We start from the raw sequence: 24,000 nt of genomic DNA on the forward strand, positions 1-24,000 counted from the left end.
TTGGTTGTGAAACGCAGTTGTGCTTTCTAAAAGGCGCTATCTCCGTTAGAAGCGAGCCTCGCTGCTGCCACCATCGCAGAAAGCTTACTTAAACAAAAACAGGCAACTGCGCACTGAGGTCAGGCACAAGTGTGATCTTTCTTTTTCGCACCCTGAACATCTGCGGGATCGGGTTGGATGGCTGCGCGGTGCGCGCTCCACTATCGACCGTCTGTTTACAAGCGCAGCCCCGCACGTCGCACCGCGTTGCGTTCGTCGCGGCTTACCCCGACCCTGCCCGGGTCAGGCAGCGTCACGGACCTCCCTGACAGGCGGCCTGACCTGCACGCCTTGTCCGAGCTGGACGCCCCACGGCTGCCGCCGCGCCCGGCTGCAGCCGTCGACGCCCGCATGACCGAGCGGCGGAATGCACAACATAAACTAGACACGCAACAATAAGCTCACATCAACTCGCTGGATCAGCGGTCATCAGTCACCGCCTGCGCACCCGCTGACAGCAGCTACCCCACCGATCCCAGCCAGCGGCGCCGCCCGATCCCGCGTGGTCACCGCCGTCCGACTCGCCTTGGGGTGGAGCAGCCCGGTGGTGACCAGGTGGCCCAGGTTGGCCTCCACGATGGTGAGCAGGTGGAGATGGTACAGCTGCTGCAGCACGGGCGCCAGCGCCGGGTCGGCGTGCTTGCCGATCACCTGCGCGAAACGCTCCGAGACCAGCCGGTCGGCGTAAGAACGCGCCGCCGCCTGCACCAGGTCAGACTCGCGCAGCATCCAGCTGTCGAACAGGCCCGCCTTGCCCGCCTGAAACAGGGACGGGCAGGGGTGGGTCAGGGCACAGTCAGGTCAGGGGACCGCAGCATCCAGCTGTCGAACAGGCCCGCCTTGCCCGCCCTGAAACAGGGGACGGGCAGGGGTGGGTCAGGGCACAGTCGGGTCAGGCGACCGCAGCATCCAGCTGTCGAACAGGCCCGCCTTGACCGCCTGAAAGAGGGGCGGGGCAGGGGTGGGTCAGGGCACAGCCGGGTCAGGCCACCGCAGCATCCAGCCATCGAGCACGCCGTCCTGCCCATCTGAAACAGGGGCGGGACCGGGGTGGGTCAGGGCACAGCCGGGTCACGGGACCGCGGTATCCAAATGCCGAACCGGCCCGTCCTGCCCGACCGGAGAATCCTGTGTCGAGAAACCCGAAACGAACCCGGTCCACGTCCCGTCCACGCCTAGCCGGGTTAACGCATGCGCGCGCGCACAACTCGAGTACAATCAGGCACCACTGGGGACGGCTGAGCGACTCTCCCAGACGCTCCGGTGTCTTTTCGAGTAAGGTTGTGATTCCTTTAGTTCTGAAGAGCACCGGTCACGTGCCAGCAGTGTGCTGCTTTGTTTCCCAAAGTTCAAAAGAGCGTCAGTCACATGTCAGCAGCACGGCGCGCTGTTCCCCTTAGTTCCACAGGGGGTCGCGGCCGCCGGTCCGTCCGCGTCGCCCCTACCTTCATGAGCTTCATGCCCAGCTGGCCGAAGGTGAGGTTCTCCCGCGCGGCCAGCAGCTTGTGCAGGGACGCCGTGTCGGCCAGGTCCACCTCGAACGGCTCCGGCTTCGCCGGCCGGAACACGGCCAGACGCTCCTTGGCCACCTGCCGGACGGGTCAGGTCAGGTCAGGTCAGGTCACACCGGCACAGACCAGACGCTCCTTGGCCACCTGTCGGACAGGTCAGGTCAGGTCAGGTCAGTTCAGGGTACGGCAGGCCGGGTCAGGTCAGGTCGCACCTGTAAACGGCCAGCCACTCCTTGGCCACCTGCCGCATCAGGTCGGGGCGGGTCAGGTCAGGTCAAGGCACGGCAGGCCGACTCAGACCACTTCGCACCAGACCACCGTCAGACGGTCCCTGACCACTCGCCAGACCAGGGCGAGCCAGGACCACGGAGCGCAGGCGGTACCAAGAACCGGATGGGCGGCGGGTGGCAACGGCTAATCTGCGCGAGGAGCCAGCCGAACTGGCCACGGCCGGCTACACCCGCCGTCTCCTCGCCAGCTGGAAGAGGTGAGGTAGCGGCGACTCCCTACAGCCATTTGCAGTGCGGCCGGTTACAACTTCTCAGAATAGATCATAACCCGCTTAGTGCGTGCCGACTTTGCAGACAATTCCTGGTTTAGTCCGTTTAGTGTCATCTAATGTCGCAACCGGGGCAAATCAATGCAGCGGCCGATTTCGAATCCAGTTTGTTAATATCAATGTTAAGTGCTGACAGCTGGAGAGACAGCACAAAGAGCGCTCCATATCGGCGACAACTTCTCCCTGAAATGACCGAAATCGCCCGCACCAAAGTGAAAGGCGCTATCGAACTTGGGTGGTTTGCCCCACATAGAAAACTGCCAATAGCTGCACCGTGACCGCGGCAACGGACCGCATATCTGGCCACACTGATCCGGGTCCGACTAAATCAGCCGTATCGCTGCAGCCAAGGTCGGACCAGTCAGCGGGTCCCTCACCCCTCACCCCGGCCGGCCGCCCCGGGGAGACAGCTGACCGCCGGGGGGGGGGGGGGGGCAGGGTAAACAAGCGGCGTAACCGGGTCAGCGGCACGGGTAATCAAACGACGGATCGTGGTCGCCTCTCCCGACCGCCGGGCGGCCGGCCGAACTCCGGATCGGCCGGCCGCGGTGCCCTCACAGGGTAGACGAGGGCACCAGGGTAGGGCCGGGGCTGGGGCCACCGCTGTGACCCCTGACCCTCGGCCCCGGCCTGGTGCACAGCACCGAAGATGATGGGCGCGGTGCCTGCACGTCAGAAAACCGCACAATCGCCACCCCTCCTCGCCTCGTACCACAGCATGGCTGCTCAGGCCGATGACTTCTCGCCAGGTCCCGGGGAGCAAAAATGACATGCTGACAGGCATCCCCCTGCTGCGCCCATGGGGGTTCTAACCAAGTACGTGCATGGCAAACATCTTTTCAACGCTTATACGCCCAGCACATGAGTCACTGACACCGTCTCTTCTCCGCCTACGCCCCCTTCTAATCGGCATCGCATGACATAAATAACTGCAGCCGTCAGCCACCACCATCCACTCAGTTGAACAACCCTCAATTGCCCATTACACCCGGCCGATTTGAGCCTGTTGCGTGGCCCCGAGCGTACTGAAAAGAGCCCCACACCACTTCCTTGAAGCAGTCAGCCGAACGGCGCCACGGCGCCAGCCAGGGGCCAGCACGAAGCGACAAAGCAGGACAGCCAAGAACCAGTCTTGAGAGGCCGCTAGCGAGTCCCCCTCCTACCGCCAGCAGCGCGCCGCGCCGCCACCGGCCGGCAGGCGGCAGCGGTTCGCAGCGGCCGGCCTTCGTCAGCGCACGCCGACCGTGCCGAGGGCGCACGCGAGCCGAGCCGAGCCGAGCCGGGGCCGGGGCCGGGCCGCGCTCGATACGGAGCCGCCGGCAGGCAGCCGGCTCCGGGGAGTGGGAGCGGCCCGTGGGGCAGGCACCAGTTGCACGCGCCGATGTTGCCGGGCCGCCATATCGGGCAGAATGCCGGTTCGTCACGTGACGTAATGCAATAACGCTATTGAAAGCTGGTTTTCCTCACCTCGGTGGGTAGCTTGTGGGCATGATCGCTTGGACGGTCTCGTGCACAACACAGACATAAAGAACGTGGGATATCGGTGAGCTCATGATTTCACGCAATACAATGGTGCGTCCCGTTTTCAAAGTGACGTCGTCATACATATTTTTCATCACAAACATGCTGGAAAACAACATACCCGCATACAATATAGATTGAAAGTTCTTGTGTTGAGTTGACAAACTTCGAAATGTCCCGGGATAGTGGTTAAACGACGTTATAATGCTGCATAACGACTGCATTGACGGTTCTAAATGTAACCGTGATGTGGCATTACAACATCGCTCAACCAGTACCTCTTCATATATTGAAAGTCGTTAACTCAACATAAGAACTTCCAACTCAAAATGCCAAAAACCAGGCGATGAGGACTTTTCTTTCTTAAACCCGCATAAAACGGAGTGCCATCTTCACTCCAACAAGACTTTTGAAACCTTTGAATGCGACAGCCAGAGTTCAAAAGCGCAGCAGACACTAGCACCAACACTAAACACACACGGTAGTGAAGTGGCGTGAGAAGAGTCACTCAAATGACTTCAAACTCAAAATCCGCCGATCCCGGCACGTCCCTTCGTCCGCCAGCCGGCCGGACTGCGGCCCCGTTCGACAGACACGATCAATTTAGTATTGATCGCTGGATGTCGTGAGCGGCACCAAAACATCGCCTGACCCAACTACGGCCCGTAAGCCAGACATCATCTGGCCCAACTACAGCCCGTCAGCCAGGCACCGTCCGGCCAAACTACAGCCCGTCAGCGGGCCAGCCAGTCATCGCCTGACCCGACTACAGCTCGTCAGCGGGCTAGCCTACCATCGCCTGACCCGACTACAGCCCGTCAGCGGGCCAGCCAATCATCGCCTGACCCAACTACAGCCCGTCAGCGGGCCAGCCAGTCATCGCCTGACCCGACTACAGCTCGTCAGCGGGCTAGCCTACCATCGCCTGACCCGACTACAGCTCGTCAGCGGGCTAGCCTACCATCGCCTGACCCAACCCCAGCCTGTCAGCGGGCCAGCCAATCATCGTCTGACCCAACTACAGCCCGTCAGCGGGCCAGCCAGTCATCGCCTGACCCGACTACAGCTCGTCAGCGGGCCAGCCAGTCATCGCCTGACCCGACTACAGCTCGTCAGCGGGCTAGCCTACCATCGCCTGACCCGACTACAGCTCGTCAGCGGGCTAGCCTACCATCGCCTGACCCGACTACAGCTCGTCAGCGGGCTAGCCTACCATCGCCTGACCCAACTACAGCCCGTCAGCGGGCCAGCCAGTCATCGCCTGACCCGACTACAGCCCGTCAGCGGGCCAGCCAGTCATCGCCTGACCCAACCCCAGCCTGTCAGCGGGCTAGCCAATCATCGCCTGACCCAACTACAGCCCGTCAGCGGGCCAGCCAGTCATCGCCTGACCCGACTACAGCCCGTCAGCGGGCTAGCCAATCATCGCCTGACCCGACTACAGCTCGTCAGCGGGCCAGCCAGTCATCGCCTGACCCAACCCCAGCCTGTCAGCGGGCCAGCCAATCATCGTCTGACCCAACTACAGCCCGTCAGCGGGCCAGCCAGTCATCGCCTGACCCGACTACAGCCCGTCAGCGGGCTAGCCTACCATCGCCTGACCCGACTACAGCTCGTCAGCGGGCCAGCCAATCATCGTCTGACCCAACTACAGCCCGTCAGCGGGCCAGCCAGTCATCGCCTGACCCGACTACAGCTCGTCAGCGGGCTAGCCTACCATCGCCTGACCCGACTACAGCTCGTCAGCGGGCCAGCCAATCATCGTCTGACCCAACTACAGCCCGTCAGCGGGCCAGCCAGTCCGTAAATGTGCACACCGTTCACAATGTGTTTTCCGAGCAGGAAACACGGAATCAGCGCGATTGGAAACAGGCAAGCATGACGCAAGACTGCATTCACCTGAACGGAGCGGGCATTCACAGGTGCTTGCGTACAAGGCCCGACCAATTCTTCGGTTGGGAAGGCCAGATGGGACTAAAATATGTCCCATAGCAATACATCGTCACAAATCCAATGTCCACTTCTGCCGCCGGTCGGCCGCGCACGGCGGCAATAACGATGGGCGGTCGACAACGGATGGCAACAACGCCAGGTGGTCGACGCACCGCACCTATCCAGCGCCGCCATAAACCTCGCGCAGACCCGGCGCCTCAAATATTCACAGGTGCCAGAGCGCGGCACTACAGGCGACGTATAATCAATACCCGACACGGGGCTCAACTTAGTCATCCCGTCCGTTACGGCGACGCCCCGCAGCGCACGCGGGGCTGACTCACCCGGAAAGCAGCGGCGTGATCAAACGTCACGGACGCTGGGCACCGCACCACAGGCTACGCCCGCCCAGACGTGCTCCGGTCGCCCGTGCAGCCGGCTGACTACAAAGTGTCTGGCCGCCAATGCAACGTCTACTTCCACACACGAGAAATTCTTGCATTCTGAAGTCTTATGTCGAAAAGAACCAGACTCCGATATGCCTGAAGGTGCTGGCTGAACGACGATATCAAACCATCATCGGTACATATTATGACAAAACCCAACAATTCAAGAGGGTATATTAAACGCTAAAGATGGGGTATTTTGAAAAGAAGCGCTCAGTCTGAGAAACAGAGGTATGGGGTTCGATTCCCCGTGGCACTCAGCCGTCCTGCCACAGAGAGAGGCAGATGACGCTATACAGTCTCAGCAGATGGGTACGTCGTTAAACCCAATGACGACAATGGCAGCACTCATGTCAACCACAACAACAAAAAAGCAGGAGCTAAGGCTCTTCTCGTTTCCACCAATTATTTCGTTAGTCGACGATGCCTTAAGTGACTACGTACCTTGCAACACTGAAGCTAAGGCTCTTTTCGTTTCCACCAATTATTTCGTTAGTCGACGATGCCTTAAGTGACTACGTACCTTGCAACACTGAACACAAACTTCGGAAAAGGAAAAGAGGAATCGATACGGGCAAGGAACCGCACACCCAGCACAAAGACAGTCATTGAGAAGCAACACCAGTTCGTACACGTGGGGCGAGGACCGATGTCTTGAAAGCCTGGCGCTAAACGAGTCCCATCCCAAACATTGTGCCCATTGACGTCACCTTCTGCATGAGGACGGAGTTGTCGCCCTCGGCCGTCATGGCGGCGTGCGCCGAGCCCATGAAGACGCCGAAGCGGTTGCAGGCGAGGTAGCCGGCGCCGCCGCAGCGCTCGCGGCACGTGGTCACCACGCGCTCGAACAGCCACGAGGCGACGGGCTTGATCGCGCAGCACATGGTGACGATGTCGGCGTGCTGCGAGCCGTCCTCCGGCTGTTCCGACCAGCGCTCCTGCCGGGGCGGGCGGGGGCGAGGTCGGTCACGCGGCTGGCGCGGGAAGCGGACCGCGGCCGGCCCGACCGGCGGACGTGGCGACCGCTCTCGGGCTGGTCAAGTCGCCCCGAGAGGCGCGTGCCGGACTCAGCGCTGCTGTCAACCCAGTCAGGCCACTTGCTATATGCTCCTCCATGGGTAACTGCTTACCGGCGTCCTTAATCTACTCCGTCTAAATATTAGCACATCCGCTTTCTCCGAGGATCACCTTCAGCAGCTGTGTTGGCGGCCTGGTCTATCCAAACAACGAAACATCAGCCTTATCTTCACAGCTGTGCACCACGCCAAGTCCCTCGGCTCAAGCCAACAAACGCCAGACCAACGGCCCCCGGGCTCAGCTAGCGCCAGCCTGCCGGCGCGGCCGCCAGGGTCGCTGGCGTCGCGCGCCCACCTTGACGTAGTCGACGGCCAGGTTGATGGCGTACGTCTGCGCGATGAGCGGCAGCAGGGCGCGCTGCTGCAGCTGGTAGCTGAGGATGGGCATGTCGGACTTGCCGCGCGGCCCCACCGTCAGCCGCGTGGCCGCGTACCGGGCGGCAATGGCCAGACACGCCTTCGAGCCTCCCTGCCGAGGCGGGGCGCGCGTGGGAGGCGCGCGCGGTGTTAGATGGTCGGAGGGGCGCGCGGCGGCATGAGACAGTCAGCGTCGCAGGCGTCCGCCGCCGGACAGCAGCCGCGGATGGGTCGTTCGGGCGCAGCGGCGGCGCCGAACCCAGCACAGGGGTCTCAACACGGACGTGGCGACGAGGCAGGGCGCGATGGCAGGCACGCGGCAACCATAACACGACATCTATAGTGACGAAAGTCGCCATGAGCCGCTACAAATAACTGCGTCTTCACGTTCCGTGCTCGCAGACAGCGCGATACAAGCTGTCTCACCACCTCGACAGCCAGCAACAACACGCCAGCTGCGCCGAGAGCAGGGCCTCTCCAGCGCACCCGCAGCATGGCGCTGGCACCGGGCACAGCGCCGGGCACCGGGCGGGCCTCCTCACCACAGACATGGCGGCGATGCAGATGCGGCCGGACAGCAGCTGGTCGGCCACGGTGAGGAAGCGCTGGCGGGCGCCCTCGATCGACGAGTGGAACTCGCCCTCCGGCGTCACGTCCGAGTGCTTGTTGAGCAGGTGCTCGCGCGGGATGCGCACGTGGTCGAACGATAGCTTGGCGTTGTCGACGCCGTTCAGGCCGATCTTGATGCCCATGTCCTCGACGGTCACGCCAGGCAGCACCTGGCGCACGAGCGGAGGGATGCTGCCGTCGGATGTGCGTACATTGGCGGCACATGCGTCGATCGATAAATCTGTGTATACATGAATACATGCATCAGACATGCCAAGTGTTACATGATAGACACAGCATTGACGGTTCACAGTGGGTCTATAAACGACGAGTTGGCTTCAACTGCGAGTGAGGGCATGTATATATGTATATGTATATGTATATGTATATGTATATGCATATATATATATATATATATATATATATATATATATATATATATATGCAAGTGTTGTCAAAGACCTTGGCATAGGTACATTTGATAAGCTTTTTCTGTCCTCGCTAGTCTTTCTGATTTTGGCTGTCTGCTCAGCATTGAGACTAAGAAGTAGCTCGCCGATGTCTGGCATCTACTTAAAGTACTGACGTTTCGAAATTGCATATTCCGGCTCTCGGCCGTGACCTGCTTCTGAAGCCCCTTCGGTCCTGTGGCCGAACCCGACAGCACCGCCTCGCTTTGGGTCGTCAGAGCAGTCCCCGTCCATCGACCCCAAAAAATCGAGATATAAAAAATGTGACTCGAAACAAACACTTACACGTTACTGCCAAGCTGGCGCTGCAACCCTCCGGCTCACCTTCATGTTGTCGTCACGGATACGCACGAGGAAGCCGTGGATACCGTGGTTGGTGCCCTTCAAGTGCAGGTGGGCGAACACCACGATCCACTTGGCGTGGATGGCGCCGTTCGTGATCCAGTACTTCTGCGCCAGCGTGGTCGGCGAGTTCACGACAAACTCGTCTGAAGCGCGGACGGGATCGTTACACGGGAACTGCGTGAAAACCCGTCCCAGGTCCCGGACAGGTTCACAGGCTTGGAAGAAACGAGGCTATTAAATATGGAGTGATGCATATGCGACACAAAGCTGATACCTGAGCATACGCCCGTGATGAAGTGTTTTCGTTTGATCCGAAACGACTACTAAGATGAAACTTAGCTCAAGTTCTTCGTATTCTGGCTATCATTAGCTACACTCTCTTGCTCAGTCCAGTGGGATTATAGTGCAACATTAAGTGCATGAGCATTTCAATCACCCTGAGACACAGCAGTACCATGGGCGAGCACGTTATCCACCAGTCATGTCACTCAGAATCATAACGAAAAAACGTTGTTGCTGCCTCCCCACCTTTCACTTTCGTCTCCCCCCCCCCCGCACACACACACCTCTTCCCTCCCTCCCCACCGCCAACCAACCCAGGCCTTATCTCACTCTCCGACCACACCGCTGTAGTGAGGATACGCTCCAATGTCAAGAGCTTTTCCGGCAGGGGGGGGGGAGAGGGGGGCAGGGCGTTACACGCCAGCCACCCGTGCCTGCCAGCGGGAGCCGGCAGTCTAGCCATACCCCTCCCGTACCGAAGCCGCCGCCGTACCGGTGGTCCCCGCCGTCCGCTGGCCATCCTGCCGTCCGGCCAGCTGTGGTGACGGCCGGTGAGCGCGCCAGGTGCCGTCCATCGGCGCCCGGCGCGCTCGCGCCCGCTCCCCGCAAATAGCCCGGCCGGACCGGCCTGTAACCGGCCGCTCGGGGCCCGACTGCCAATATGACAGCTTGAGCGGCCCTCGGGTGCCTGCGATCGGCCCGGCCCCATCGGGATGAGACTGTCCGGCAGCGGCCTGGCTTCACGCCAACGAGGTCCGCTCCTCGGTGAACAGGTCGGCCGCAATCAGGCGGCCGCTGAGTCATTACAGAGTGTACGCCTTGAAGGGCACTCCTGGCTATCTGACAACAGACGTGAATCCACTGCCTGCCCCGTGCACCCATCAGAACGGTCTGTCCGGCCGTCAAACGTGACAGAGGGTGTGGCCCTGATGACCCCGGGGGCAACAGGGCGCCGGGCGAGCTTGTTCGGGCCGGTTACGTCATCACACTTGACGGTAAGAAGTCGGTGCTCTTACTCATCCACGCTATGGCAAAGACCACCTGCCAGTTAGCCCACAACAGGCATCACTTCCACCAAACAGAGCAGCGCAGGCCACCATCCGTCACTGACGGACCTGCAGGCCACCGCCCGTCACTGGCGGACCTGCAGGCCACTGCCCGTCACTGGCGGACCTGCCGGCCACCGTTCGTCACTGGCGGACCTGCCGGCCACGGTCTGTCACTGGCGGACCCGCAGGCCACCGTCCGTCACTGGCGGACCTGTAGGCCACCGTCCGTCACTGGCGGACCTTCAGGCCACCGTCCGTCACTGGCGGACCTGCAGGCCACCGCCCGTCACTGGCGAACCTGTCACGCCACTGTGTGACACCGCCGTGCACCTCAGGTGACAGCAACCGTCACCCACCTGTCGCCGGGTCGTACGTGGCCGTCGTCTCCATTTCCACGGCGTTGTTTCCGTAGCCCAGCTCCGTCAGACCGAAGCAGCCGACGTCGTTCAGATTATCGATGCCCTGGAGAGCACGGCATGTTACATGTCATGACCAAAGACCCTCCATCGCATTACGGATGGACTAAATGTTCGGAACTATCGTCCTCGTATAGTGTAACTGGATGTAGACCATGCTTCGGTTAGATAACTTCCAGCTGTCGCCACGTATTACTTAGTCCTGAGAAGGGCTAGATGATAGTTGGCTTTCAGCCAAATACGCGCCAAGACCAGAATTTTCTAATTGCTAGAATTTGAGCAGCGTCTTCCCACTATCAAACCCAGCGCTCTGCCACTTAACTACCCGGGAAGGGCATTGCCCCTTATCAGGACGAGGACGGAAGCCTGAACAATAATTCCATCCGTGATAACAATGCCCCGTCTCAATCATTCCGTAAAACTATACCTTTCATTGAAAACATCAATATGTACTCTTACCAATGTTTCCATACGCTGTCTTTACGGGTGCAGCATAGTCAAATCGCAAAGATGAATATATATATATATATATATATATATATATATATATATATGCATAGCATTATCTATCCACTACCACAGCCCCTCCCTCCTCCTCTGTGACGCGCCCGACCTTGAGCAGCTTGTCGTGGTGACGCGCCGTGCCCAGCTTCAGGACAGTGCCGCCGAACAGATTGAACTGCACCGTCATCTTGGTGCACGTGCTCGGGTCTATGATGCCGACCAGCTCGTGGGCGGCGAAGATCTTGTACGGGTTGTCGTTGAAGTTCAGCACGGATATGAAGTCGTTATCGCAGACGGCCTTGAGCCGCTGCAGTGCCACCTCCCGCTCCTCCTCCAGGCTGATGTTGTACCTGTGTCACGGCCCGCAGCGCAAGGTCAGGGCACACGGTCGCGGACGCCGCATAAGTTCGCAGTCGTAGACTGAGTCCCACCAGGTTACGAACGGTCGCGCGGGATCATGGATCATGGCACAGGGTTACATCAGGTCACACAGGTCAGCACGGTCGTCCAGGGTCGCGGGATGCCACACTGGATTGCAGAGGGTGGGGCGGGGTCACAAACGGTCACACTGAGGAACACTGGTTGCGTCAGGTCACGGACACTCGTGACGTCACGCATGGTCACAGATAATCGCCGAGGCTCAGGTTGGGGTCGGGCGGCGAGCGCACGCCATGTTTGGTGTCCGAGGAGCTTCCTATTGGGAGGATTCGCGGACAGGGTGATGGGATCGCTATTAACACGACGTTGCAAAAATGATACCGAGTGCACATATTCGGTGTTCTGTGTGAGCATTTGTTCTTTTACTTCCTTCACCAGAACGTGTGTTCAAGCGCCGAAATATTTGGGTCTCTTTGAGAATGTGGTGACAGTCCCACGCTCCATGAAAGCTGTGGGGGACACGCCATCCACGTTTACACCGGTGTCGCCAGCGGTGCCGCCACCGCTGCAGTCTCGGCTTCCTCCAGGGATGTAGCCAGGGGGGCCAACGCCATCCTTCGTCATCAGCACCACCTACTTGGGCTTCATGTAGCTGGCCGGGTCCTGCTGGTAGCGTCGGAAGCGGTCGCGCATATCGTGGTTGTCGTGGTCCAGCAGGTGGGTCATCTTGGCCGTGTCGAAGGTGGTCACAGCCTGACGCTCGCGCAGCTCCGCCGGCGACATCGTGTTGTTGAGGCCGGCCGCCGCCGTCTGTTGCCATCTGTCGATGACACCCACTACTAACAAAACCGACGTGCGGAGTACAGAAATGGGTGTAAAACTACGAAATCAGCGAAAAGGGGTATTGTAGAAAGTCAGGCCAATCTAGGGTGACAACACGACAGCCATGTTCTATGTTGCTGCACATAAGGCATAAAATCACCAAGAAGCATGAAGCTCTCGTTCATCGCACGGGTATTTCAGTCAAAAGCAGGTCCATCGGATACTGAAACGCGCGGAATTAATACGCAACGCAATGCAGTTTAACTTTAAGCTAACGTACATCTCGCTTATACTTATACAACAACCGGGATGTATCTGTTGCATTTCGAGGCTTGGCTAAAACCTTTTTTAATTGAATTCTGGGATCAGCACCTACGCCCAGTAGTGCGTGTTGTGTGAGCTCTCACGCCAGCATCCGATCATGGGAATTCAGGGTCAACGATAGATTTTGCGTGGAAAGTTAAACGCGCCGCAACGCTCGGCACGGTTTGCCCTGTGCTCTAGCTTCACCTGACCTTCAGTACGCCCGCTAAACGACGGCCGCAAGCTACTCCAGTCACGGGCAAATAACGAGCACCCAAAGCGGTTCGAACCCACCATACGAAGGGTGGGCGAATCAGAAGGCAGGAGATCTGCCTTCACAGCTTCCGTTGATTACAGCACCTGATGCTGTAATCAACGGAGCCATAGAGATGGACAGATATCACATCCAATTTCCGACCATTCAATGCATTTAGGACGGTAATTTCCGAGAGCTTCGTGTACTTTTGATGTGGCAAGTTCCTGCTTTAGAGCAGAACAAGTCGAGATTCGGAGAGCGCCTGACGCACGGTTGTTGCTCAGTCCCGGGTGGACTGACATGCTGACCCGATCACACAGCTCACTAACCTGATCCCATGGCCATATTTGTTGGCCTGAGAAACCTGGCGCAAAATGCTCGAGGACGCACACCGGAACATCGCTGAAACATAGACCACTGATCAAGATTCTTTCATAAGGTGGTCAACAAACAATACACTTAATCTATATATATATATATATATATATATATATATATATATATATATATATGCGTGCGTGCGTGCGTGCGTGCGCGCGCGTGCGTGCGCGTGTGAGTCCGTCATCAATGTTTGGGATCGCGCACAGGCTAAACCGTCGACAATTTTGTCATGAGATTTTCACGCGGCCAAGGACTCATGCCCCAGTATGGCAGTGTCACGTCAAAGTCCCGCATTTCGCAAAAATGAGGGCGTGGTGGGCGAAAAACCGGCGAAAAATCCCTCATCGGTTTAACTCGCGCAACGCCATTTCGCGATCACCAGCCGATGGCCCGACACGCATCCACCCCTGAGACCGTATCTTGACCACGGGCCGGAGCGACATGAAGCTTACGCAGCCAGATAGACAATTGCGTGGGCAATCCAACTGGTGTAAGTTTGTGGTACCATGTGGTGCGTGGCACGTGCACGCGTGTTGCAAGATGAAATTGACCGTTTTTGACGAATTTTGACGTGTTTGGTCATATCTCGGCACGCAGTGCAGATAGAGACGTGGATTTTGCTTCCCAACATTAGCAATGAGTTCAACTACAATTTAATTGTGTGTGGTGAGATTGTGCGACGCACGGTTGCGCTGCAAATTTGAAGACAAGTTACAAGCAGCCAAGTTTTAAAACTCGGCGCCGAATACTAACTGTTACCATCAAAACTGTTCGGAACTGAGTGTGAAGAACTATATGAACGTGATGGCAGATTCATTCTGCTTCTTCCTGACCCTTTCGTCCATAACATTTTGCAATATTTCGCTCGCAAATGGGCCCAGACTAATGTACCGCATAACGGCTATTTGACACCGCCTCGGATCGATGCTGACAGGTTCTCCTCAGCGTCCTCTGGCGTTAAGGGTCAAAATAGTCCCCGTACACGTTGCTTGCGGCTGGGTTGATTTCTTGGTGGATCTATATTAACTGATGACAAAAATTGAACTACAGATGATCAAAATGAACACTAACTAAACTGGATAAGTCACAACCGAAATGAAAATTCCACCACCGATTGGATATATCCTCCCGCTGGGCCCTGAGTGACCTTTGGGACCCCCGGCACAGGCTATCACGGACCAGATTGGACGGCCTGAAGGCTGGCGATGTCCCGGCACCCAGCGAATAAAGTACGCCGAGAGTAGTATGTTTTGACATCTTGCGGATTTCGTCGATCTCTACGTTTTAGGCGAGATTTCCGCACCAAGGGCACATAGCGACGCGGGACTGGCGTGCTGTGACTGTCCATTGAACAGGCAATTCCAAGGTGTCACAAGTGTGGGATGACATGCTCCATTTGTTGGCCACACATGAGCCAGCTAGTTGGACTTGCTCTCTTCAATGTGTTTATACATGTTGTGTCCCATCACAGCACCCAAAGCACAGACACACTCAGCAGTAGGATGTATTGACAGGGAATCAAATGGACACTAGATGTAAATTTCCATACTGCGTGCTGTGTGTCAGGCATGCATGAGCCAGCAAGATGGTGTTGGTCATTTCCAACTGTTTCTTTACACTTTCTGCCATATCACAGCAACCACAGTAGCTAGAGCCATGAATCAATCTGCAAAAGATAGATAATTCAAAACTGTTTATAACTTAGCAAAGCAAAGCAAGTGTGCAAATGCTTGTCTACTAACTTTAATTTTGGACCTTTCAAGAATAACAGGTATCAAATTACTATGGTTTTACATTTTGAACAAGGTGATGGCAGATTGGAGATATTGTATATTCCAGGACAAAACATTTGGATACCTTGAGACCAGGAGGCAGCTAGGAAAAGCAATGTTCTTTGCACTCATCAAATCTCAGCCTATGTTTGACCACACAACTGCAAACTAATATGACCGAAATTGGATGCAAAATCATACTGGACAGAGATGGATCTTTTACTTCAGATTCCTAATAATTCATTCCTCCTTGACACATATCAATACACCTTGTCTTTCAGTTGTCAATAAGTTAATACGGCATGACTTGAAAACCACAGGTTATTCCTTTCCTTTACACAAACTCAAGGTCCTGATCATGTGGGTGTTGGTTGTATAAGTTATACTGCATGGGTTAATGCTATTACCATTTACAGGACTGTCCAAAAAGAGCAGGATTCTAGGCTGCAAGGAAAACATTTTTACACTAGTGGAAAAAGTAAACAAGTTGCTCACTAGATTTATCAGTAACAGCAAAAGCAAGCTTCAAGCATAATTTTTCTGTGGCTTGTTCTCACAAGGGTCATCTTCACCAGATTGCTTTATATCAAGTCATTAAGACATTTTAACATTCCCAATCAGTGGTATCATGTTTGTGCACCATCCAGCTTGGAAAAGATATGAACTGGATTTGGCTCCAAAAGTCCTTGACTTAAATGGTACTAATTTATACTAGTAGGTTTATGTTACTTACACAAAAGGGGGTAAGTTGAGGCCAGAAAGGATCCAAGCATATTGGCTGGAACCCTGGATTTCATTGGATCAGAACAATATAACAAATAACAGACTGTTAGCATGGCTGCTGACATGTGCATTAAGCAGCATATTATATCTTAAATATACATTCCAAGGACAAAAGGATTTCAATAAGAATCTAGCTTTTACACAACAATGCATTCAATAATTCAAATTCTTGAGACTTGCAAGAAGTGAAGCATAGCTCTTGGTTCAGATTTGGAAGAGATTATACTAAGGCAGAGTCATGTATCTTTGAGAACCAATGATATTTATCAGAGTATTGTTGTGTTGCATGGAGTTGTATAGACCCAAAAATAATGGAGCCAAGAAAGCATATAGAATCTAGAAGATTGCATCTTCTATGTGTGTCATACTTTGTCATACATCATGGGAACTAGCTTGACTATAAAAAATTTACTGATAAAGTGGGAAGAACAAAATTGAGTTGTAGTCTGCTGTTATAGAACTAATAAATGAAGTTCACAAGTATTTGAATACAAAGTCTGGTGCAAAGACTTGTCATAATGAACCATGTTCATTGCATGCAGATTTGTGCTTGTTGCCATATACTGAATATGCTTTTATATATATATATATATACTTATATATATACATATATATATATACATATATATATATATATATATATACTTATAATATATACTTCACTCCAGAAGGAAAGCTATAGGATGGATTGAAATCAACTTTTGACAGCTTGGCAAAGCAAGGAGTAAAATTAGGTTTGGCAAATAGTGTGGAAGAGAATAGGGAAAGAAAAACTAGGTTTTTAATTGATAACAATAGATGTCATGTGCTCTAGAGGTCTTTGTCATCTGTAACAGGCAATCTGAATTTTAGTATAACTTAATTGTGACAAAAGGCCCATTAAATTATCATCACAGCACACCTAAGATGGCGAAAATCTGGCCAAATCCTCATCTGGGTCTGGTCACTACTAAGGCTCAAAAATAGCTGGTTTAATAACTATAATCTGGCCCCTGCGCAGGTAAGCTGGTTCCCCATTACATAACTTTAAGCCATGTTTGGTTTCATTGCGCAGAACGGATCACCCAACACGCATTTGTGCTCTTGACGTAAACGCCAGTAAAAAACTAAGATATTCAGGCAAATAAGCACCCCACACCCTTTATACCTCAAACTTCGCCTCCGAACCCAGTGCCGACCGCCCGAAGCGACAGTTCACCCGCCGCCCCCTCGTAGCAGAGAGCAAAAACACCGAGAACACGAAGTTCGCCAAGTTTGCCTAGTTCACCTTTATTGTCTACAGAGGCAAATATAAACGTGACAGTCAAATGTGCGAGGACTCTCTACAGCGCGTCAAAGCAAGAAACCTGCACCTCATTCAGACACCCATACAGTTCTTAAAGACTTTGACGCAAATAGGTATCTGTGAAATATATACTGTTACACAACCCTTATATTAACTGCTAATGCCTGGACATTTGGCTCTGAGTTTGATATCACCGTATGGCATTGCCTTCGGGAATTGACTACACAGCCTGATCAGCTCTACAGATAACAAAGCAACTCCAGGTGCAGGGGCGGATTTAGCCTGGAGTTGCTTTTTTTTTGGGGGGGGGCCAACCGTTCGTCGCCAGCTGGCTGGTGTGGGATCCGAAGTTCAGTGCATGATGTCTCTCGCGAGTACCTAGTAGGGACACCATTCAAAACCGAAAAAAACACCGAAATGCTTTTGAATCTTAAACAGAAGTCAAAACAAAACGGTTAAAACAGTTAACGTTAAAACAGACGGTAAGAAGACGAAGCTTTCATAAAGCTCTGGGAATGTTCGGGGGGCCAAAACATATTCTCAGAGGTTTTGGGGGCATGGCCCCGTGCCCCCCCCCCCCCCCCCCCAGGATTCGCCTATGTCCAGGTGGGAAGTTGAGCGAACACACTAGAGCAGAAGAACACTGGACACCAAAGGTAGAGCCTCTTATTCAGTTGCCACCTCCCCCCCCCCTCCCCTTTGGCTCCAGCGCCTTCTCCCCCCCCCCCCCCCATTAAGAGAAAAATGAACTTAATCTCTCAAAATGCGTTTGTTGGTGAGTTTTGAGGAAAGGTTTGATCATTTTCAGGGCTCAGCCTGAAATATATTCTATATTTCAGGCTGAATAAATACATAGTTATAAATATATTTGACATAAATATATACTAATCAATATTATGAATATATATATATATATATATATATCATAAATATATCCTATAAATATAAAAATATATTATAAAAATACATACATTCAGCCCCCCACTTAAGGGAACTTCGCCCCCGCTGAACACACTGTGGTGGGACGATAACTGAGGTGTATGCGTCCGGCCACGGTCTGCAGCATGGACCGCAGATGGCATGCTACCCTTGAAATAAATAGGCCCGAACGGGTCCCGGTCCCCCAGCGCACTTCATTCTGCGCGGGGAAAGGGGAGCTGCTGCAGCCGCGCCGCCTTAAAATGGCAGCGCAAGAGGCGCTTGTGGTCCCACGGATGGACTGAAGAAGAAGACTGTCCCATGGTCAGCTCCATGCAGTCTATCGTCTGCCGTCACCTGCTCCTGGTCTGCACAGCGCGCCTGCTTGGTCTCGCGGACGCGCCTGACCGCCCCGTGTCGCTCTATCTTCTCCAACGCTCGCCTAGTCACTCGACAGGGGCGTCGCGGGTGTTGGGCTGCCTGGCAGAGAGGGGGCCGGCGCCGGCCGTGGTCCCACCCACCCACCCCACTACTGCCCAACCGTCGCCATCAGCCAGCGATCTTCCCGACGCCGGGGGTGCGACAGAGCGGCTGCCACCAGCTGTTCCAGCGGCGCTGACGTCGCCAGCTGCAAGTTCAGCGCCTAATTTGCTGGCACAGCTGAGAAGCCGGGCGACGTCAGCAGTGCGACAAGCTGCGTGGCAGACATTTGGGATGTAGTGGTGGCCTGATGAGGCCTCACGTCGCGGCTTTATTTAGCCTTTGGTAAAAAGCGGGCGTTGTAATAATGTTCTGCAGTAACATTCACCGCAAACTTCTCGGGTTTCACGGCGGGGGTTAAAGTGATTCTGGATGTTTGAGGAGACATGGGGCAATTTTTTCTCTGTAGAATGGAGATTCTGGAGAAAGAAGAGAGATCTCAATAGGTTCGGCCGTATCGGTCTCTACCGAAGCCCGTGCAACAAGGTTTGCGCGTAGACTCGTAGTGCTCTCTCGCATGTATGGTGAACGAGAACTTATCACACACCGGTTGGCATTGTGACAGAACTTCTAAGTGCATCTGAACCAATGAGATGAGGTGAACGCATAATAAGGGTATCATCTCATCAACTTCAAGATATAGGGGAAGGCATTCAACTTTATAAAGGCAACGCCTACTTCAGGTGGTAGATGAGCATCATGGAAAGTTTTGGTGGCAATATTGGTAAACGTCAGTTCGGCGAATCTGCTGGCCTGGTTCCGACAAACGTTCACGACTCCCGACTCGGATGGACCGTTCACTAAGCCGTCCTCATCGGCACATCTCCTATCACAACAGTATGCTAGCCCATGGCCGATTTCTTTGTTGTGTGCTGTTCGACTGACATGGGTGACGTCACATCTCGCTCGCCTTCCACGTTCCGCCCAGTGCGCGGCTCGATGAGCACTCATCACCCGCTACGCACCCCTGGTTTGACCTGTCGAGCCAGCTCAGATGATAATTAAGCATATTTCGTGCTCGTTAGTAGCCACAATGAATTCCTGCGTTTAGTCGCTCGTGTGACTGCATTTTAATTGATTGGTCTTTGTCCTGTCTATGTATTTAATCCTCCGGCCACCCTTGAACTGCACTGCTTACTCGCAAGTTGGTTCCATTCGTATGTTGCCGATTCAGCAGCGCACCAGCAGTGGACCGTGGAGACATTAGTGACGGGTTGGGAGCACTTAGTAGCTCTTCGTTGGGCATGAAAGTGATGCAAGATTAACTTGTCGACAAAAGATAGAGGGGTTTTGCCAAGGTTGTTCGGTGTCTTTTGTTCTACTCAATCAGCAATTCTCGAGGGATTTGCTCTCAGTTAGCGTGAGCGAACGAAGCTCCAGCATTTTGCTGGTAGTGAGTACACCTGAAAACCCGCTGCGGTTTATCATCGGAGCGATGCCGCTTGTCGCGTAAAATCCAGTGTTTTGTATCATTGTCCTGTGTTATTCGTTTGAGAAGTCTGTACGCTTTACATAAGCGCTACGTGCTTTCGTTTCAGATGTATTTCACCTGTGTTTCATTTCATTTGCCGCGGGCAGCATAACGTCATGAAAAAACACGCCGCGTTGCTTCCATCGTTTCCTGAGAACCTGAAATAGCTATCACTTCAGTGCGTACCAAACTCCGAGCAGCGCCAGCCCATGCCAAGGTTTAATTTTCATTAAGGCTTACAGAAACGTGCCCCGCCGCTCATATCAAAATTTTGCCAGGATATTGACGGAGCTCCGCCACAAAACGAGCCTTACGGAGAGACGTAACGCCACGCTAACGTGGCCGGTTATTGGGCGGCTCTCAGCAACTGAGACTATTTGGCATCGCCTGCCTCTCGTCCTGACGGGGAGGGCGGGCACGCCGGGGACCAAACTACGCTGATATTGGCTTGTTTGTTTGGCGTCGCCATCGGTGCGGGCGCTCATCGTCCGCCGCCGGGCTGCGGGGACGGGCGGACGGACTGGCCTGAGGGGGGGGGGGGGGGGGCTCTGCCTTGCGGCTCAGCGGCTTGTATCCGGTCTGTCACCGCGGGCGGTCCAGCAACGCTGGACCCTAATACCCGGCAGAGGGGCCTGCTGTGAGCAGAGCCAGCTTCTCCTGAATCCATGGCAGCAGCTTGATGACGTCAGCGTATACCCCGGGCATACCGCCGCGGCCGCAGTTGATGCCCCTGGAGGGGAAGGCTAATGTTAGGCGCGGCAGTGTGGTGCAGACAAAACAGCAAGAGATGAGCAAACGTTGGGTCTGGAAAATCACCACCGCTCAACGCAGTGCCAAAGTCTAAGTTTCCATTGATATGCGATCGCAAAACGGAAACAGCAAGAAGAGCAAGGAATGGGCGGACGAAGTGTCTGAAAAATTACCGCCACTCAACGCAGTGCTTAAGTCTTAGCTTGCATTAATATGTGATCGCAGAATAGAAATTGGCTATCTGTTCACAAAAGGCTCACAGTTGCCGATGGCGGGGTGCAATGCATATTCTGTCCTAGTACAGGAAGAGCCGCAAGAACAGCAAGAGATGTGCGAACGATGACTCTGCAAAGTCGCTGCCACTTGGTCTGGAGCTAAAATCTGAGTTGCCATAAATCTGTCATCGCAAAAAATAGTCGGCCACCTACTTCAGAAGGGTCACAATTATTGACGACAGGGTACAACACGCATGCTAACCTAGTAAGATGCACTCTACAAACACACATCCCACAAATGAGATATCATTGCGGGCGCGGTCTCGTCCCAACAGGGGACCGTCATTCAGTTCCCAGAGCGCTCAGGCCCATTCAGACTACTCAGCAGCTGCCTGTGGGATCCGTTACGGCACAGGTCGCCGTTCCCTCGCCCGAAAGGTCCTGATTTCGAGGTTCCCCGCCTGCCGCGCCCCGGCCTACCCGTCCGCCACCAGCGCGAAGGACTACAACGTCGGTAGCAAAGCACATGGTACCAGCAGTGCGCGCCCATCGCCAACTGACCATGCGACGATGCCGATCTGAACATGGGTCTCCTCGCGCTTCGAGTGGTCGCGGCACACGAGCGGCGAGCCCCCGTCGCCCTTGCACGTGTCGACGCCAGGGTGGCCACCGGCGCAGAGGAAGGTGTCGTGCAGCCGGAACCAGCGGCCCAGGCGCGTCTCTCGCATCCGGCTCTGGCACTGGCCCTGGTCCACCTTGGACAGCCGCACCTCCTTCAGAATGCTGGGGTAGTCGGTATTGTCTGCGGAGGGGCATATCGATCAAAAGGACGTTGGCTAGTGAAGGGCGATGGCGACAAAGAGCGCGCGGAGAACTATTGGGCAGGCCTCATGCAAAATACCATGAAGTTTGTAAACAACGTTGATGATAACCAACGTTCACCGGATTGGGTAATCTGCAGTGTCCATGGCAACGAGAGGGCCTGGGTGCTCTCTGGCTCCAGTTTGTGAGTGATTCCAGAACAAACAAACATTTGTATGTACAGGCAGCTTCACACTGACTATCCATTGGTCGTTGGCCGTCAATATTAGGCTCTTAATATCGAATTGAGGCATTCTGTCACTGGCTGGTTGTGGAAAGGAGTGTTCTGAGCAAACACGATATCTGAGCAAATGAGAAACACCTGCACAACAGCATGCTTATATGAATGAATAAATACCAGACAGTTGGTATGTTCATACCCGCCAACAGAACCTACAACAGCAACAACTCTGTTTTGCCACAATATCCAAGAGCCATTCTAATTTGTGTTGTTCACCACGAAGCTTGCAATATCAAATCGCACTTGTGTGCCTTTATCAAACTGACAATGGCGTAACAGCAAAATGGGATGCAGAGAAGCGGCACACGAAACCAGACGTGGGGTACATATGCTCATCCACATAACGACACATGTTCTGTCCTCAGTTTTTCTGTTCTCTGTTCACTCTAAACTGCCTTGTTCATCCGTTCGCCTGCTCGGTCATCCTTGGACATAAGCCTTCGCTCACAGAACAGCCCTGCTTAGTTTTTCCCCCAATGAGCGGCCCCCACCTCAGTCTCTCGCTGAAATTGACACTCCTGACTCAGCACTTCTATCACCGAAATGCGCCGATCCCTAGTATGCCGTCAAGGAACAAGTGCTGACTCACTCGTCGAAGGGCCCTTGTTCCTCGCCACTATCGCACCACCAACAACAGTTGCTGACCTTAATTCCTCCCTTCCCGACCGGCCTGCACCCCTTGCCACCGCCTTACCGAACTACTGGTGTCCCGACCGAAGCATTCCCCTCGCAAGTACCCGTTACTGTCTTACCGAATGACTCCCGCCCCCAGCCGATGGCCCGTCACTATCTTGCCGAAAGGCTCCCATCCCTAGCCGGTAGCACGGCACTGTCTTACTGAATGACTCCCGCCCGCAGCCGGTGGCCCGTTACTGTCTTACCGAATGACTCCCGCCTCCAGCCGGTGGCCCGTTACTGTCTTACCGAAAGACTCCCGCCCCCAGCCTGTGGCCCGTCACTGTTACTGAATGACTCCCGCCCCCAACCGGTGGTCCGTCGCTGTCTTACTGAATGACCCCCGCCCCCAGCCGGTGGCCCGTCACTGTCTTACCGAATGACTTCCTCCCCCAGCTGGTGTTCATCTCTCACTGTCTTACCGAATGACTCCCGCCCCCAGCCCGTGACCCGTCACTGTCTTACCGAATGATTCCCGTCCTCAGCCGGTTGCCATCCCTCACTGTCTTACCGAATGGCTCCCGTCCCCAGCCGGTGGCCATCCCTCATTGTCTCACCGAAAGACTCCTGCCCCCAGCCGGTGGCCATGCAGTCGCTGTAGTCGATGTAGTAGTCGTCGGCGCTGGGCAGGCAGAGCGTGTTGATGTGCGGCGCGGTCTCCACTGGCTGCGTCAGCTTCAGCAGCGCCACGTCGTTGAAGAGCGTGTCAGCACGGAACTTCTCGTGGGTGAGCAGGCGGAGCACACCGCGGTCCTGGTGCGCGTACACGGGGTCCCGGCTGGACGTGTCCCACTCGCCAGCACGCACCACCAGGCTCTCCTTCGGGTGGCTGTCGAGGGACCGGTGGCGACGGTCACCGTTTGCCGGGTAGCGCAGTGTAAGCGTTTAGTGCCGTTAGCTTCGCTGCCTGTCACGAAAATGGTCAACGTATCTGTCAAAAGGACTATCTGTCAGTGGCGTTGAGAATGTTCCCTGACCCTTAGAAGTAATATCCGGCTTGGGACTAAAACCCACTTGCGACTCGTCCGCTACCGTCCATAAAGTTACGCAACCGCCACCAGGGGCACAGCGAATGGGCGGGGTGAAGGGAAGGGAGGGGTGAAGAACGGAAGACCTGGCCTTCCTTCTCTTTGCCCCATAGATGGCAGAATGGTAAAAATGCCATGACATGGTATGAACGTTAAAAATCGGCGTGGTGCGTTGTCACCGAGGTCCCCTTCCTCATCCCTTAAGAATTCGCTGGTCACATCCTGCGCCATCACATAACCATCATCATTTAGCCATGCACCTCAC

The 24,000-nt window shown here is 54.8% G+C and overlaps 2 protein-coding genes across 2 annotated transcripts in view; both read right to left on the minus strand.

Annotated features, from left to right (window-relative positions):
• The window catches only part of LOC119091994 (acyl-coenzyme A oxidase 3, peroxisomal), a 19,262-nt gene extending 2,242 nt beyond the window's left edge, over positions 1-17,020 (minus strand). The window contains exons 1-11 of the mRNA XM_037214943.1: positions 16,959-17,020; positions 13,205-13,277; positions 12,132-12,314; positions 11,226-11,466; positions 10,553-10,658; positions 8,845-9,008; positions 7,984-8,220; positions 7,380-7,553; positions 6,719-6,946; positions 1,485-1,628; positions 565-798 (exon numbers count right to left, since the gene is read on the minus strand). Of these exons, the coding sequence (XP_037070838.1) occupies positions 565-798; positions 1,485-1,628; positions 6,719-6,946; positions 7,380-7,553; positions 7,984-8,220; positions 8,845-9,008; positions 10,553-10,658; positions 11,226-11,466; positions 12,132-12,314; positions 13,205-13,275 (1,782 nt within the window). The 5' untranslated portion in view covers positions 13,276-13,277; positions 16,959-17,020. The remainder of the gene's footprint in view (positions 1-564; positions 799-1,484; positions 1,629-6,718; positions 6,947-7,379; positions 7,554-7,983; positions 8,221-8,844; positions 9,009-10,552; positions 10,659-11,225; positions 11,467-12,131; positions 12,315-13,204; positions 13,278-16,958) is intronic.
• A 2,998-nt stretch (positions 17,021-20,018) lies between these two features.
• Positions 20,019-23,589, minus strand: LOC119092486 (phenoloxidase-activating factor 2; the record flags this gene model as incomplete). Its single annotated transcript, XM_037215447.1, has 3 exons — positions 20,019-20,695; positions 21,492-21,732; positions 23,265-23,589. Coding segments are annotated over 3 exons (684 nt in total), but the record flags the coding sequence as incomplete, so codon positions are not given.
• Between the last annotated feature and the right edge of the window lie 411 nt (positions 23,590-24,000).

This window comes from Pollicipes pollicipes, unplaced genomic scaffold (assembly GCF_011947565.3).
Source record: "Pollicipes pollicipes isolate AB1234 unplaced genomic scaffold, Ppol_2.1 Scaffold_3447;HRSCAF=4054_pilon_pilon_pilon, whole genome shotgun sequence".
Taxonomy (NCBI): domain Eukaryota; kingdom Metazoa; phylum Arthropoda; class Thecostraca; order Pollicipedomorpha; family Pollicipedidae; genus Pollicipes; species Pollicipes pollicipes.